Below are 17,885 nucleotides of genomic sequence, written 5' to 3'. Positions count from 1 at the left end.
GCAGGTATGCACACACATGAGGGCTGAATCCTGGCTCCTCCTTCTGGCTGCAGCCCCTCCAGGCCCTGGTGCCCTAGACCATCACAGGCAATGACAATACCTTACCCTCCCAAGGTGCTGGTGAGGATCACGTTAGACAACAGGGCCTGGAGCACAATCAGGGCTGAGTACATGCTGGCCAGCAGTAGCCATGGCAGGAAGACACACTGAGAGTGAACTCTCTTCTGGTGGGTGCTAGGAACAAGGATGAAGTTGGGCTGTGGTTCCTATTTAGAGGTAGGAAAACCCAGGCACAGAGAGATTGAGTACGTGGCCCAAAGCCACTCAGCCAGTGGATGTGAGATGGGACTGCACACCCTCTGCTGTCAATCATTCTGCTGTGGTAATGGGGGGAGGGGAGGAGTAGCATCAGTGACCCCAGGAGTAGCAGAGGAGCCTTGCCATAGGAGTGGCTTTGGCAGCCAGGGCCTGTGCCGAGGCCTCTGTGCTCAGAGTCACTCAGGGTCCACGCTGTGCCCGGCACCATGTCTGGTGCCTTCTGTCTCTTTGCTGTCTGGTGGCTGCCTGCTGTCCCTTGTCACTCTCCCAGACCATTTCCCCCTCAGGGCTCCTCCCAGCTGGTGAACTCTTCTCTCGGCTTGGAGTCTCCCAAGCACCTCAAACTTTACCTGGAAAACTCTGGATTCTCTTTAGGATGCACACTTCCTGCCCCCATCCTGCCTCCACCATCTTGCCCGTCAGCATCCCTACCCAGCCAGCACCTCACACCTGGGCATCGCCTTGAGCCCTGGCTCCATCAGCACCCACATCCAATCCATGGCAAAGACCTGTCAGCCACACCTCTTAACCCCAGCCCCGATCCGCCCACGTGCCTCTGTCTCTGCTACGGCCACCACCATGGCCGACACGCATCGTCTCCAGCCTGGGCACCTGCAGGAGCTGCCTCCCGATGGCCTCCCCTTGAGCCTCTTGCCCAGCTACAATCCCTCTCCCTCACCGCACCTAGAGCCATCTTCCTGAAACATCAAGTTCAGTGGAACCAAACCTCTGCTTTAAACCTCTCCCCCATATGCCTCCTGAACTTGGACACGGAGTCTACCCTTGACCCAGCTGTCCCACTTCTGGGAAAATATCCAGAGGAATTGAAGTCAGCCTCTCCAAGACGTAGCTGTACTCCCATGCTTACTGCAGCACGAGTCACAGTAGCCACAATGTGGAAGCAACCCAGACTTCCATCGGCGATGAACACATAAAGAAAACATCACAGACACACACACACACACACACACACACACACACACACACACGGGTATTATTCAGCCATAAAAAAGAACGAAATCCTGACTCGCAGTGAAATGGATGGAGCTGGAAAGCATTATATTGAGTGAAAGAAGCCAGACACAGACAGACGAAAATCAGGTTTTTTCCCGTACATGTGGAAGTTAAAATACAGCAGATCTGAATTTGGAATAGTGAGTACTACAGGCCGGGAAGGGTGGGGACAGGGGGCAGAGGGAGGTCAGATTATGGGCTCTAAAACACAATCAGACACAGTAATGGTTTCTGGGGCTCCGCGGCCCAGGGGGTGATGAGGGTCCACAGCGCTGTATTCCATGCGGCATAAAGAACTGGAGGAGGAGCCGGCAGACTCTAAACACTGGGAGAGGAGAAGGGAGGGCTCCTGTGTGTGTGTGTGCACTGAAATACTGCATCGTGTGTGTGTGTGTGTGTGTGTGTGTGTGAGTGAGAGAGAGAGAGAGAGAGAGAGAGAGAGAACTGAGATACTGCATCGTTCCCCATAAAAAGTAACAAGCAATACCTGGTAATCAAAAATGTTAAATAAAATAAAATTACAGGGGCTAGTGCTGTGGCATAGCAGGTAAGGCCATCGCCTGCAGCACCGGCATCCCGTATGGATGCCAGTTTGAGTCACAGCTGCTCCACTTCCCATCGAGCTCTCTGCTAATGGCCTGGGAAAGCAGTAGAAGATGGCCCAAGTCCTTGAGCCCCTGCACCCACGTGGGAGACCTGGAAGAAGCTCCTGGCTCCTGGTTTTGAATTGGCCCACCTCTGGCCATTGTGGCCATCTGGGGAGTGAACCAGCAGATAGAAGACCTCTCTCTCTGCACCTCTATAACTCTGCGTTTCAAATAAATAAATAAATCTTTAGAAATAAAATTATGAAGAAAACCTTTTCAGTAAAAAAAAAAAAAAGCAAACCTAAACTTCTTGGCAAGTTTCCCACTTCCCTATAGCCCTGGGTTCTCCTCCCCCTCATTCCATATCCGCCACATAGGCCCATTCTCCATTGCTCTAACTTAGCAGACTCTTTCCCACCCCAGGGCCTTTGCACTTGCTCCTTTTGCCAGGAGAGGAGTCCCCTAGGTCTTCACATAACAGGTTGCTTCTTACCACCTAGGGCTCCATTCCAATTCACCTCTTCAGAGATTCCCCTGACCGGCCCTTGTCACACAGCCTTCCTCATCACTGGCTCCTGTCACCACCGGCCAAGCGGTCATTCCGTTATTGTTGCTGTGCTGTCTCCCAGCCGCTGGAATGTGAGCTCCGTGAGATCCCGGCACTGGGCCTGACTCGGTTGGCATCGCGAGTTTCCGTATTTGGAACAGCAGCTGGCACTTGCCAGGCCGTCAATAAATAACGATTGGATCCATGACTGACTGGCGCATGGTAGGCGCTCAGCAGCAAGCTGCTGGGTTGCTGAGGGAATCGACGAGTGAGCAATCGGCTCTGTTTCCACTTTAAAGCTCGCAGAAGTCTACCCGCGTGCTGGCAACCACACGGCACAGAGCTGGCCCAGCTGAGGCCGAAAGCAGACCCGGGTGACTACGCATTGCCCATGCTCCACACCGCTGCCTCTGTTTCCCGTTCTGCAGCAAAACTGGATGCAACTTGGCAGGTGCAGGTTGAGCCTCTCTGCCGGCCAAATGCCCCTTTCCCCTTGCCTGGTGGAGGCTGCAGGGGGCTGCAGTGGCCGGCCACGGCCAAGCAGTCGGCACTCAGGCCAGCTCACTCTCTCTGCCACCTGCCTCTCGGCCCCCAGCGAGTCTGCTTGCTGCTTTCCTTCCTTGTCCCAGGGCCAGTGCCCCTCGCAAGTCAGAGGCCAGCTGTGGAAATCCACACCATCCACACCATCTGCTTTCCTGTGCATCAAAGAGACGCCACGAAGTCAGCTCTTCCCAGGGACCTCTGCCTTTGAAAAGGTGCCCGGAGTGACACAAAGGGACGGGGGGTCACAGGCTTTGTCTCCTGCCAGCTGTCAGCTGCACTGACCTTCCGGGGGGTGGGGGCCTGGAGCCTTGGGACGGGTCTCCCTGCAGTGCAGCCTCCCACCTGTTCTGCTTCCAATCCTGGTGGCTCCCAGTTGGTCCTTAGGCTGTGCCATGCTCCCAGAGTAGACCTACCTTCCAGCCAAGCACATGCGTTTCCTGGAAGGAGCAGAGGCACACGACTCTCTAGTCTGCTCTGAGAAGCTCTGGGCTGGAAGTGATCCTGTCTCCCAGAGCTGATGGGCAGGTGTCATGGCCAGGCTTCCCTTCCGGGTCCAATGGCTGCATGATCCTGGGGGCAAGTCAGCTGCCGCCAGCCAGCCGCTCATTCAACCAATATTTCCAGACCACTGCCCAGTGGATGAGGTTTATTCGGTCACAGATGCCAGCGCTCGAGAGCTCCACACGAGAGGAAGACAGGCCAAAAGCCTTTTAGTCCTTGCTGAGCCCAGAGCCCTTAACTTGGGCATGACTGCAGCTCCTGGCACGGCGGGTGTGCGCTCCGTGAGTGCCCTTCACTCCTGTTTAGCTTGGCATCCCAAGGAAGAACAGTCCAGAAAATCACCTTCAAAACAGCACTGGCCATCCTGGGGACGCTTCTCGGGAAAGTCAGGCGGCTCATGGAGAATGAGAAGGGGGCCGTGGGCCTGGAGTGTGGGAGGCAGGCCAAGGCCTTGGGGGGCTCTGGCAAAGCCATGCTGCTCTCCCCCAGACTCAGAGACAAAGAAGCATCTGCAGGGAGCCCCCAGGTCTGACTGCCCTGGCAGGCTCCCCTGGGGTGTTCTGAAGACAGCGCTCTGTTAGAAGCCACTTAAGAGAAGCTGAACAGACAGACTAGGGAAGTCTGGAAGGGCCTCATGCTCCACGCTGAGGAATCTGTCCCTGACCCCATCAGTGACGAGGGCCCGCTGCCGAGATGTTAAGCCACGGGTGGGTTTTGTCAGATCTGCAACTTAGAAAGCTCACGTTTGCAGGGGGTGGGGTAGTACTAGCAAGAGCAAGAAGGGGAGGGGGTGTCCCCAGGGCCCTCCAAGGGGTGGGCTGCTGCTGAGGGGCAGGGTGCATGAATGACGTCCCTGCTGTGTGACCGGTGTCCCTCTGGGTGGGGACACTTTCCACCGAACAGGGGCAGGTGACGAAAGGGACATTGTAGAGGCAAACACAACAGTGGTGTTTCAGTGCAAAGCAGTTTGCTCCATACCCACAGGGGCCTGGAGCTCAGGCAGAGGTGGGGCAGGAGGCAGGGAGCCCAGGCAGGCAACCATCAGGAGAACAGGAGGTAAAAACACCCCGAGGTCCTAGAAGTGGCCGGGAGGCTGAGCAGGGGGAGGAGTGGGGTGAGAAGTGGGAGACGAGTGGGGGTGGCACTGTCTCCAATGGGGAGGCCACGTGGGAACCGGGGACACCTCAGAGGGCACTCAGGGCCCCCTACACCCGCGACCCCGGGCCCTGGTGTGGGACCTGAGGCAGGCGGAGCAGCCTCGCCCCTCCCAGTGGCCCCCAGGGCTGGACACACAGCCAGGATCTGACCTGGCTGAGGAGGCAGCCTCGTGCCTCAGCTCTGCCTGGTGGCGCGGGCACCTGAGACCCTGGAGACTTAGAACATCATTTGCAACCTGGATCCACTGCATTTCCACTCCCGCCTGTAGTCACCTTGGCAGGGGCTCATGCAGGCCTTCCCTGCCCCGCCCCACCTCTGGAGGCGGCCACACCAGCAGAAAGCAGCCTCTGAGAAGGGGCTGCAAATCCTGACGTGGGACCAAGGCGCAGGAAGCCTCCAGGTGGCAGAAGAGAGGACCCAGCGCTCGCCACGGGGGTGCAGGAGCCTCCGAGACAGACGCCTGGGAGCAGCTTCCTGGGAGAAGGGCTGATGGCTCAGCCTTTGCCTGCAGCCTCTGGCGCTGTTGAGATGTGAGCTCCCTGCATGGCCACTGAGCCTTGGCGGGGGGAGACACCTTTCTCAGGTTCTGTGTTTGGCTTCTGGAGAGAAGTGGCCAAGAAAAATGGGCCAAATTCCCTACCTCAGTTGGCAGAGCAGACCTGGGGGAAGCGAGGCAAGGTGGTGAGTTCAGGGTTCAGAGGGGGCAAAAGCTGACGGGCTGCCAAAGACCCCGGGGAATGCGGCTCACTGCGTTAGCCCAGGACCCGAGGTGAGCTGCACCCCTCTGCCTCTGACACTTGGAGGATATTTAAGTTTGGTTTCTGTCTAGAACAAAAGGACGTGCTATAAATAGTGCTCTTATATTTCCCCATTTAAAGTTGTGATTTCGTTCGCTGTCCTAGTTCCTGTTCTGCTGCCACGTCACAACCTGGGACACCCTCCCGGCAGGGTCAGAATATTACCAGTGACATCCCCAGGCAAGTGGGGAGGGATGCTGTGAGTGATGGCAGGTGCAGCAGCTTCTGGCTGTGGTCTCCCCCGAGAGGCAAACCCTGAGCTAGAAATGAGACCGGGGGGGGGGGGGTGGGCCTCTCATCTCCTTGGGCACCACCAAGAAGGAGCAACACGGCCGAAGCCAACTCTGTTGGCTGAGGAGGATAAAGCAAGGGGAAGTCAAGTGGCAACTCAAAGGGATCGATTGGCGGTGGCTTGCCTGTTGGGAGAGAATTCACAGCAATGTCTGGGCTCCAGCAGAAAGGGTGCTATGATCAATTAATTATGTCTGCCACAGGAGTGGGAAGGAGCTTAGATGCACGTGCCAAGTAATTTCCATCCCTGCTGTCGATTCCAGAAAGTGAGGGCATATGGCAGGAGGAGGGGTGACGTATCCCGGGAATTAGTCTTCCGATAGTCGTTACAGAAAAACACACTCCAAGAGAAAAGCAAAGCCTGCGCGCGAGGCGGAGGTACCTGTTCCAGTTATTCCTCAGGGCCTTGGAATGCTCTTCCCAGGCCCACAGCTGGCTGTCCTGGGATCCAGGGCACATGATAGGGACCATGAGAGCTTCAGGACGCCAATAGCGCAACAGGCTGCAGAAAGGTCCGGCACGCAAAGTCCAAGACAGTCGCCATGGGAATTGGTGATGTGAGGCAGAACACTGGGGACCCAGGGGTAAAGGAGAGGAGGGAGGGGCACCAGGCTGAAGGGCACCTCCAGGACGCTGGGCCACGAGGGCAGTGTGGGGACATCCACATGTGCTGGGGAGTTTCTCCAGGGTGGTTAAATGTGCTCCATCCACAACGCAATCCCAGCGATTTGTCACACACACAACTGTGCAGAACTGGCAAAGATGGGCGGGAAATATGAACTCAGGATTCCATCTCCGGAAGGTCTGGGACCGCAGTTTTTGGGATTTCAGAGTTTCCCAGGCTTGGGAATATTTGCAGATGCATAACTAGTTATCCTTGGCATGGGACCTGATTCTAAACACGAACCTCACTTACGTCGAATGCGCATCTTAGACACGTAGCCTGAGGATAACTCCATACAATATTCATACTAACTTCGCACACAAAACAAGGGTTCATGGTGTGGAATTTTTCACTTGTGATATCATCTTGACCCTTGAAAAGTTTCAGGACTTGGAGCATTTCAGATTTTGAATTTTCACATTAGGGATGCTCAACCTGTACATGAAGATTTTGCCTAAGATAGAGTCATTTTGTTCCTCCATTTATATTTTCTCTGTGTGCTAACTCTAAAATTGATCATACATTATTTTTGCTATGAGAGAGAAGTCATTCAAAATTATTATTTTTATTTATTTACTTTATATGAAAGGCAGAGGAAAGGGCTAGGAGTAGGAAGAGAGAGAGAGAGAAGGAGGGGGGAGAAAGATTGCCTACACACTGGTTTGCTTCCCAAATGCCTGGAACAGTCAGGGCTGGGTCTGGTTGAAGCCAGGAGCCTGGCACTCAATCCAGGTCTCCCATGAGGGTGGCAGGGACCTGATTACTTGAGACATCACTGCTGCCTCCCAGGGTCTGCGGCAGTAGGAAGCTGGAATTGTGAATGGATCCGGGACTCGAACCTGGGGACTCAGACATGGGATCCGGGTGTCCCAAGCCATATGTCTGAAGTATTGTGCCAGATACTCCCACTGGACATCATTTTAGAACTCAGCTGGGCTGTTAGGAGTAGGGGCAGCAGAAAGGAACAGGCTGGGAGGAGGGCACCAAGGTTCGGCTTTGCTTGGGCCCCAGGTGCTGGTTTCTAGGGCACAGGCTTCCAGGACTGAAGCTGGGGCTGTCTTGGGAGAAGGCAGATGAGGTGGTTGCCCTTGCTGGGGGCTGAGGTCGACCTGGCACGGAATAGTGGGGTTTGGGGAGAGGTGGGCGTGGAGTTTTTGGGGTACACAAGTCTCTGGCATGTTTGGAAGGAACCATGAGGTAAGGTGGGAGGCAGAGTGGGTAGGAGAGAGAAGCAGCATCACCAGGTAAGGCGTGCAGGAGTGACTGGGGGCAGAAAGTGACACCGCGGCTCTCCCGGGGCAGAGGGACAGGCCAGAGCAGGAGACGCCTGTGCTCCCGAGGCGCCTGCAAAACCCACAGCCTGGAGGACCCTCTGGGCCCCAGACGTGGCTCCCCCTGGTGGGAACCCCACACCAGGCTGTGGTGCAGCCCCTCCCCTCCCCAACCCAAGACAGGATCCCACTGGAAGCTCCGCCTCCTCTCCGGCTGCTGCCCACTGGCTCCCTGGGACCCCCTGTGGCCACCTACCTCTGCAGGAGGGCAGGGGGAAGTCCCACGTGGCGCTGTTCTCCGAGCCCGCCTGGCAGGTGAGCACCGCGTGGCCCTCCAGGAAGAAGCCTGGGTTGCAGCTGTAGCGGACTTTGTCACCGAGGGTGAAGGTGGAGCCTTGCTGGACGCCGTTGGGCAGCCTCCCCGGGTTCCCGCACGTGTGGCTGGGCAGCACTGTGAGGACAGAGATGCACAGCCAGTGAGCCTGGTTCTGCCCCACTCCCGGTCCCCAGCAACACCTCCCTGGTCCACCTCTTACAGCCGCCAGGTCCCCAAGAATAGGTGACCTGCAAGGGGAGCCACATGTGGCATCCAGGGTCCCCGTTTCTTCTAGTGCATAGCCCTGCCTGTGAGTTGTGGCCCTGGAGCTCACTCTTGTGTCTGGAGCATGGTCATGGAGTCCACGCTCCTTCTCCATGTGGACACAGAACACGGCAGAGAGCAGATACTTGCTAAATCCTGTGTCCTGTCCATCACACCTGGTTTTCTGACCCAAGGGGTCACGGGTTGAAGGTTCACGCTGGATGAAGCAGTGAGGTGGTGGGAGAAGAAGGGGGGTCCTCATCAGCCTGACCTGTTTACCAGGGGGAACGTGGGAGCACGGTGCTCCACACGTGGCCAGAGCCAAGGCAACCATGGCCACAGCAGGAGCGCCTCATTATCCAGAAGAAACAGCCCTGGTGAGGGTGCCAGAGCCCCACAGCCCGCCCGCCAGGAGGGAGGCAGTATGCGGCTGCTCGGGGCCCACGAGCCACCTGTTCCACCTGACCCAGCTCCCCTGCCTTGGGGCTGTCCAAGCCCCACAGGCTACCCGTCCCGGCCATTCCAGGCAAGCACTGGGCTCTCAGCCATCTCTGCAAGGCCAGGCAGCAGGGTTGGCAGTGCAGACCCCAGGCGCCACGCTGCTGCCCCACCTCCCAGCCTGAAGCCTTACCGAGCAGCCCTGGGCCCTCGGGCATCTCTTAATTAACCTCTCCCTCCCTCGGTAATGAGGCACATTTGTAAGATACGGATCGCAACAGCACTATTCCCGTGGGGTTATAATGAGAACTAAATAAAGTAAGGTGGTCAAAGTGCTTAGCATAGGGCCTGGAGTATGGTGAGCACAATGCCATGAATTTAACTTCCCGAGGGACTATGAAGGAGGCAGGCACGATTAAAGCTATGTTTTGCATTATGGTTGGGCAGGGACCAGGCAGGGGACCAAACCATGTCCTGGGGGTAGGGGAGAGATCAGAGATGCCTTCACAGAGGAGGTGACATCTCTGCAGTACGCTGAGACATTAGTAAGGGTCAGCAAGGACAGAAAGATGTTTCAGGCAGTGAAAAGAACATGTGCAAAGGCCCTGGGGTCAGAGACAATCAAGAATTTCAGGGCGAGTAGAAGTGAGGGAGGGTGGGAAGTATCATTATGCTCTTAAAATTGTATATATGAAACTCAAGAAATTTGTTCCACATCTCACACACACACACACAAGAATCTCAGGGAGCCTGCAGTGAGAGGGCAGGGTGGCAATGATGAAGACGTGGACAAGGGCAGAGTGGACTCCACAGGCTGCCCAGGCCCGTACGATACCCTCTCACTGCCCATGTTCCTGCTGGTGCCTGCCCTCCTGGTCTCTTTCCATCAGCTCTGATCATCTCCAAACCCTCCTGAAGAAGGCTTTCCCTTTCCACTCCCCTCCTCCCCCCTTTCTGGGAGGAAACAGGTCGCTGAGGAGGGAAACGACAGACTTCGGAACCAGCCTGATCTGGTCTAAGACCAGTCGCCATCCCTGCCTCACTCTGCATAACCTTGAGTCAAGCAAACTCAGAGAGCATCAGCTGTGGAGGACAACAGTGTGCCACAGCTGCACAGACGCTGAAAACCCAGGCTTCAGGGCAGCCCAGTACCCAGCACAGAGCAGGTGCCCAGCACAGGCAGGCTGGGGCGGGCTTCCGGCCTGGCAGTTAAGGTGCCAGTGGGGTCACCCGTGTCCCATGTCTCACTGCAGCTTCCTGCTAACGCAGCAGCAGGTGGCAGCTCAAGCAGTTGGGTCCGCGCCATCCACACGGGAGACCCAGGTCGAGTTCCTGGCTCCTGGGTCCCGTCTGCCCACACCTAGCCATCGCGGGCAGCTGGAGAGTAAACTAGCAGGTGGAAGACCTCTGCTGCTCAGATATAGTTGTCATTACGGAAAATACACAGCTGCTCTCCATCCACAGGGCCACAGGGCCACGGGGCCACGAGGGCAGGCCCCTCGGACATTTCACAGGTGCATCCTGGGAGATGAACACAGCCACCAGGACATGTAGGGGTCTATAAGGGCAGATCAAAAAGGTCATGGGAAATGGAATTAAAAGATGATATGCCTTTTCCCTGAACTTTTTGGAGACCCGTATTTGTGTGCTCATTAACTAGCTGTTTAAAGAGTCCTCTGTGCAACGAGCATCTACTAGGGGCCGACCGTGCTTAGCAGTGGGGACGCAGCAGAGGCCCAGGGAGGGTGGCCCCGGCCCTCGGGGCCCATGTGGGACAGCTACTATTGAGGATTGAGAGCACCTCTCTTCCTCATCCAGTCTTTACCTTCGACAAGCGAGATGACTCAAGAGATGAGAATCATCTCCCTCACTCTGCTGAACCAGCTTGACATTCCCCATAAGCCCGTCGAGTTTCCCAGGATCCTGTGTTGCCAGATCACTTAGTTTCCCAGAATCTCCTGCTGCTGGCTCACTTGGTATTTCCCATAATCCTCCGCTGCTGGCTCATTTGATGTTTCCCATGATCCCCTGCTGCTGGTTCAGTTGGCATTTCCCATGATCCTCTGCTGCTGGTTTAGTTGGCATTTCCCATGATCCTCTGCTGCTGGTTCAGTTGGTATTTCTCATGATCCTCTGCTGCTGGCTCACTTGGTGTTTCCCATGGTCCCCTGCTGCTGGCTCACTTGGTGTTTCCCATGATCCTCTGCTGCTGGTTCACTTGGTGTTTCCCATGGTCCCCTGCTGCTGGCTCACTTGGTGTTTCCCATGGCCCCCTGTGACTGGCTTTCCTGGAGTTCCCCAGGATCCTGTGGTGCTGGCTTAGAGTGGAGGCAGTGACTGTGTGTGTGCATGAGTGTGTGCACGTGTGTTTTAGTGTTGCGGGTGGGAGGTGTGGGCCAGGTAAACATTTGGAGAGGAAAGCAAGCTAAGGTGAGGGGAGGGAGCCAACCAGGGGAAATGGGCTGAGAACCGGTGTAGAACTAACGCTCATTTTCCGCAATGAGACGCAAAGACCCAATTTAATTAAATTACTAATGTCAAATTTTTAATGAACCTGCTTCTGCTTTGGGCTTTCTTCCTTTGAAATTAATGACTGGAACGTCACTATAAATAAAAGTCGATTCTTTTTAAAAAGTCACTCTCAAATGCTCGCTGCTCTTTACTTAATGAGCTGTTCACAATCAGAGGACTCGGACCTGGTGTCCCCATGAGACGCAGGCTAATCAGAGGGCACTGCCGGCCACCCCCACTGGCCTTGACACCCCCAGTTCTGATCCTGAGAGGCCACGCAGTGAACGGGAAGCAGGCAGACCTTGGGTTCAGAAGGGCCTAGGTTCAAATCCCAGCTCACCCAAGTCTTGAGCCAGAAAATTGCACCTCTGAGCTTGAATTTTTCTTTTGAAAATGGGCATACTTTTCTTCCTGTATTAGTTTGTCAGGACCGCTCTACAAACTGGGTAACTGAAGGCAACCCGAACCCCTTGATCACAATTACGCAAGCGAGAAGCCCAAAACCAAGGGTGGCAGAGCTGAGGGCCCTCTGAAACCCAGAGGAAGCTCTGCTCTTGTCGTCCTAGCTTCTCGAGGTTGCTGGCACTCCTTGCCTTGTAGATGCAGCACCCCAAGCTTCCATGCCCACATGACGCTCTCCGACCATGTCTCTGGGCCCAAATGCCCCGCTTCTCCAAAGGACACCAGTCACTGTCGCCATGGCCTGGTCATCTCGTCCCCACCTGATCATCTGCAAAGGCCCTGTTTTCAAAAGAAGACCACGCTCATAGACGCGAAGGGGCATCCGCCTATCATTTTAGGGGACACAGCTGCACCCGTCACAGGGCTCCTGCGCAGATTAGGGAGGTCTGCTTGGACTTTGGGGCTGCAAAGATCTAATTCTCAAAACAATGCTGGGGGATATGCATTGTCCTTGTCCAACAGGTCAAAACGAAACAAAACAAAACGGAAACAGAGAGAGCTTACAGAACTTGCTATCCAAGGCCACACAGCTCAAAACTGGTAGAGCCACACAGGCCCTGCACGTGGCTCCTGTGGCTCCACCTATTAGTACTCTGAATCAGCACTGGATATAGCTTCTGAAGGAAACACAGCACCCAAACACACAGTAGGTGCTTCCTAACTGAGAAGGGACCATGACAAAAGTCCAACTGTCTAGATTTAATATTTTGAGTTTTTCCCCCTGAGTCTGATTGCAAATCCTACACTTTTTAACAATGTCAAGGGCCACTTTTAGAGTGTGGTCTTTTGTTACATGTCTAATGTGCAATGCTGGAAAGACACAGATTGGAGATAAGCCAGAAAGCAAAGGGTTTTTAAAGCTCAGCCGTCTTTGATCTCCCCGATTTTGTTCATGTGTTTTTCCCGCACAGATATTATAACCATTCATGTTCTCCTGTCCATAAAGCTTCTCTTTGATTGCTTACAAAATGAAGAGGGCGATATTTACATCCAGCGCAGCCCAGAACAATATTATTAAAGCTGTGCCTGACACTGAACAATTCCACTGCAGATTAGCTGTGGGGAAGTTGGTCCCTTCCACAAAGCCCGGCTCTTGCCAATCAGCATAATGTTCTCCGTGATTGTATGACAATGACTCTCCTCTGCGGTGGGAGTGCAGTAAGAGCCACATCATGCCTTTCTCTATTTTTAATTTGAGACTTTGGTTCCCGTATTATCATGAAGAGTCGTTTATGCTCTCTGGACAAGCACCCTCCGTATGTTTTGATTTCTTATCTTCCCTCAAGTTCCTCATTCCATCTCTGTGGCCATACCGTTGACACTAAGTGGCAGGAGAGCCGGGGGGTGGGGTGGGGGAGGATTCAGCCCTCACCAGGGAAAGGTGTGCACCTGTGGGTGTGCCTGGGGGCAGTGGGCAGGGTCAGGGGAGGGAGGAATAATATCCATCGTCTTCTGATTGCCAGCTCCGGGAGAGGCACTAAGGCATCACACACTATCTCACTCCCTCTTTATGGCTTCTTTCTCTTTAGCTGTTTGGCCTTTTAAACATAATTTATTGCATACTTACTCTGGGCCATCCTCAGTGTCAAGTGCTTTGCATTTATTTCCATCCCCAAAGTGTTCCTTGTCCTGGCTGTTTCCACTTCTGCACTCTGCTGACATACATTTACATTCTATAATATGTTTGATCTATGATAATCTATATCTATACAGTTATAGGTAATATGTATTATGTACATCTATGTAACACCTATGATATATTCATATATTACATGCATTTATATTCTATATCTTAAGTGTGCACATCATGTATTTAAATTTTAATATCCCATGTATTATATGTAATGAACAGGGATCATATACAGTATATGATATATTATGGGTTTGAGACATTTATTTGTTTATTGTTTGTCTCACACTGTTACACGGCAAACTCCATGAGAACAGGCAACTTTTGATCTGTTTTGTTCACTGTTGTGTCTCAGTTCCCAGGGTGTATAATAATTCCTTAATAAAAGTTCATCGAAGGGACTGGTTGTGGTGCTGTGGGTTAGGCTATCTGCTGTGACGGCCGGCATCCTATGTTGGAGTTAGCAGTTCAAGTCCCAGCTGCTCCACTTCCCATCCAGCTCCCTGCTGATGCACCTGGGAAAGCAGCAGAGGATGGCCCACGTGTTTGGCCCCATTCTACTCACATGCAAGACACAGATGGAATTCCTGGCTTCTGGCTTTGACCTGGCATTTGGGGAGTGAACCAGTGGATGGAAGATCTCTTTCTAGATGCCCCCCACTATGTCATAGTGCCTTTCAAATTAATGCAATATTTTAAAGTTAATATGAAGGACTTAATGACCTTATTTTACTCTCCCAACAGCCTATTGAGTGAGGTGCTATTATCATCTACTGCTGTGGAAGTGGGCGTGGACATAAGAGAGCTGGGGACATTGACCCAGGGCATACAGCTCCTTGAGGAGGCAGAGGGGGTCAGGTACAGAGCTGGGTCTCCCCATCAGTGCCCAACTGCTGGGTCCATGGCCTTTGCACCTGTACTAAGCTGTGCTTGCATGGATCATCGCACCTTGCAGTGACTCTTGTATCTTGAAACAAACTCACAAGAGTCGCTCATCCTCTCCATAGGGGGATTTGGAGTGACAATTAGGCAAGCTAACCTCCAGCTTGGTCCTGCACACTTCTGGTGACCTGTCCATCACTCCAAGGCAAGGGTGCCAGGCTTCAGGCCAGGCTTGAGCCTTCCAGCCTGAGCCTATTCCCTAACCCTAACCCTAACCCTAACCCTAACCCTAACCCTAACCCTAACCCTATTCCCTGGCTTGTGTTTGTGATTCTGCAAGCTTTAGCATCTGGGGCACGTGGGGAGTTTTCTAAAGACACCAATGCCTAGAGCCTGTGCTAAATCTACTGAATCAGAATGGCAAAGAAGCTGGTTGCTTCATGAGACTGCAAAGCCGGGCTGGGCTGGAGACCAACCCACAGTAACCTATTCATGTCAGCTAATCCATTGTGCCAGTCTGTCTCTCTCAGCTCCAGACTGTTCAATCTCTGGGGCTTTTCTTGTCATAGCTTTGACTTCTGAAAGCAGCACGCTGGCCTGGCCCTTGAAGTTCCCTGTCTTCCAGAAGCCACCCTGGCTCTGTTCTTCTTTGTCACATGCAAACACCCTTGTCACTGCTCTCTGGGACTCTGATGTCCCCACTGCGGGCTTTGCGATCCGTTATGGCATTGTCCCCCCTCATGCCGGGGTGAGCATCACCAGCACGGCCCTTCCCTCGGGACCCCAGCAGGTGCCCCCCTGAAAACAGAGGGGACACAGGCAAATCTAGGGTTCTGGCCTTTTGGGTGACTCCCAGGAGCCCCGTGTTTAAGAGTTTGAAATATTAATTGAAAAAAAATCAAGCAAAGGAAGTGGAGAGAAAACCCCGGGCTCTTCTGCATTGTTGCGAGGACAAATCAAAGCTTTGGCGCAGGCAGCCCAGACCCTGCCTTCTTCCCTCCCCTTTCCGTGTCCCCACCCCCACTGTTGCTTTAATCCTCAGGTTCCCCAAGCACACCTTGCTGGTGTCACAAATTCCCCATCAGGTAAACTCCCACGACCCTCCAAGGCCACACTTCAGCGTCAGCTGCTTTGGCAAGGCTGCTCCCTGCACACCCTGGGTGTCTTTATATACCGTAATAACTCGCAAGAGCGTACCTGGGCAGAATACAAACAAGGTTGCGGTGGCATGGGCAGGTGCCTCCCAGAATCCTGGAGTGCGGTCCCTGCCTGGTCGCCAGGCGGCTCGCTGTGGCCATGCTGTTAATTCCACAAGCTCCCTCTCAATCCCTCGGCTTATGCAAGTGGACATTGTGGACCCCATTTATGGAGCTATGTGGGGCTTCCCTTGCACTTTAGCGTCCACACTGGTCATACAACCTTGTAATTCATTCATTCATGCATTCACTCATTCGTAACGCGCTGGCTTCTCCACAGCAGCTGAGCCTGCCTGTAATTGCTTCCTTAGGTGTTTATTTTCGTCTCTGGCCTCCTCAAGGGGCGGGAACGGTGTTGTAGTTTTTATATATCCAGTGTTTGATTTAATGCCTGGCAGGAGGAAAGTGACTACTTGCAGCTGCAATGTGGTGAGTGAATTAAATATAGATAGTTGTCCCCCAGTAGCCATGGGGGAGGGGTTCCAGCTTCCCCATGGACCCCCAAACCTGCAGACGCTTCAATCCCTTATAGATAATGGTGTAAATATTTGCAGATAACCTACACACATTCTGCCTTAGACTTAAACCATCTCTAGAGCACTTAAAATACCTAATACAATGTAAATTCTATGTAAATAGTTGTTACATTGTATCATTTGGGGAACAATGGCAAGAAATGCTTAGTATACAGGCAATTATTTTTAAACAAATATTTTCAATCCATGATCAGTTGCATTCATGGATGCAGAACCTGTGGATAAAGAGCACCAACTGTACGTGTATTTATCTAATAAAGACATATATAGACACATACGTGTTTGTATGTACACACACACAGAGCAACACACCACTAACTTTCTGTTTGTGCCCTTGTGCGCCATGTGGTCTTTGCCGCAATGACTCAATCTTTGCTTAGAGTAGAAAAGCAGCCACAGGCCACACAGGCTCCCATCAGACTTTATCTATGACACCAGGCAGGGGTCCTCAAGCCACAGACTGCTGAGCGGTGTTACACCACTGGGTTATGTCCTTATCTCCGTTGTGGTTTATATCTCCAGATCTGCCCCTCCCACAATGGAGAAAGACAAGCAAGGGAAGGTCAATTCCAGTGCAGGCCAAGTATGGGAGGGAGGCCGGGCTGCAAAGGTGAGGGGCCTGGAGGAGGGCTGCACAGGGGAGGGGCGGGGGGGGGTTGCACAGGTGAGGGGCCTGGAGTGGGGGGCTGCACAGCGGAGGGGCCTGGAGTGGGGGGCTACACAGGGGAGGGGCCTGGGGGGCTGCACAGGGGAGGGGCGGGGGAGCTACACAGGTGAGGGGCCTGTAGTGGGGGGCTGCACAGGGGAGGGCCCTGGAGGGGCTGCACAGGGGAGGGGCCTGGAGGGGGGCTGGCCCAGGCAGCGGTGCCTGAGGATTGAGCCCCAAATCCAATTTCTCCGCCCCCACTCCCAGCCTAGTGTGGCCCTGGGGAATACAGGGCTGGCTGGAGGGAAGGGCTTGTGTGTTTTTAGCCCCAATGCTTTTCCACTAGAATAGGACTCATGCGAGACCCCAGGGAGCTGTTCTTCCTGCCAGTTTTACCAGCCAGCAGGCAGAGGACTGCCTGTCAGCGGCAGTGGTAGGAACAAGAAGAGTCACAACAACGACCACCGTGAGGGTCCAAGCTGAACCGGGCTTTTTGCTCAGCCCACGACATGGACACCTCTGTTGCACTGCACAGGGACAGCCCAGCCCCTCTGCACAGGGGTGAGGACTGAGGGACGTGAGCCTGGCTTGAACCCACAGCTATACAGCAGGCTGCGATCAGAACAGGGGCTGACTGTGTCCTTTACCAGGGCTAACCTTGAACTCCCAGGATTCAGGGCCACTGTTGGCTTCACCGCTCTCTGGGTATGAAGTCAGCACTCTGGGTACCTCTGGAGTCCATCTTCCATCCAGGCTGAGAGCACACCCAGCCCACACGTAATCCCCTTGGCCCCTTGGCACGGACCTGGGACTAGCCCGGGCTGCGAAGGCACCCATCCTCCCCCTAGTGGGACCACGGAGAAGCTGCCTGAGAATTCTCCATGTTTCCTAACCCCAGCGCCCCACGACTTCCTCCTTGTCACCTGCCATTCTTCAGAACCAATGCCAGAAAAGGAAACACCATGGGCTCCAGAACAGAGTCGCCATACAAACTACAGGCTGCCCCGTTACATTTGGATTTAGGAGAAACACATATTAAAGATAAGTATATCTCTTGGAATAATTGGGATATACTTATGCAAATGCAAAAAAATTATTTGTTGTTCAAACCTGACGTTAACCAGGCATCCTAAATTTTAAGTGGCCAATATTGGCAACCCTGCCTCAGACACATCTCCTAGGCATCAAAGATTTCAGGCTTTAAGAAGCTGGGGACACAGGGATTAGGAGAAGAGGTAGCCTGGAAGGAACTGACCTTGAGTTGGACGAGTGGGAGCACACGGGGAAGCCACAGAGCCTCCTGGGGCAGGGGC

The 17,885-nt window shown here is 53.8% G+C and overlaps 1 protein-coding gene across 7 annotated transcripts in view; it reads right to left on the bottom strand.

Moving 5' to 3' along the window:
* The window catches only part of CSMD2 (CUB and Sushi multiple domains 2), a 624,779-nt gene that overhangs the window by 401,579 nt on the left and 205,315 nt on the right, over positions 1 to 17,885 (bottom strand). For all 7 annotated transcript variants that reach the window (XM_051832052.3, XM_051832047.3, XM_051832045.3 and 4 more), the window contains exon 4: positions 7,948 to 8,142. In XM_051832052.3, coding sequence (XP_051688012.3) covers positions 7,948 to 8,142 — 195 coding nt within the window. The remainder of the gene's footprint in view (positions 1 to 7,947; positions 8,143 to 17,885) is intronic.

Source organism: Oryctolagus cuniculus, chromosome 7 (genome assembly GCF_051225735.1).
Source record: "Oryctolagus cuniculus isolate XC-2025 breed Fujian yellow rabbit chromosome 7, ASM5122573v1, whole genome shotgun sequence".
In the NCBI taxonomy this organism is placed as follows: Eukaryota; Metazoa; Chordata; class Mammalia; order Lagomorpha; family Leporidae; genus Oryctolagus; species Oryctolagus cuniculus.
Note: the sequence above shows the minus strand (reverse complement) of the source record. Positions and strands in the feature narration are given on the sequence as shown.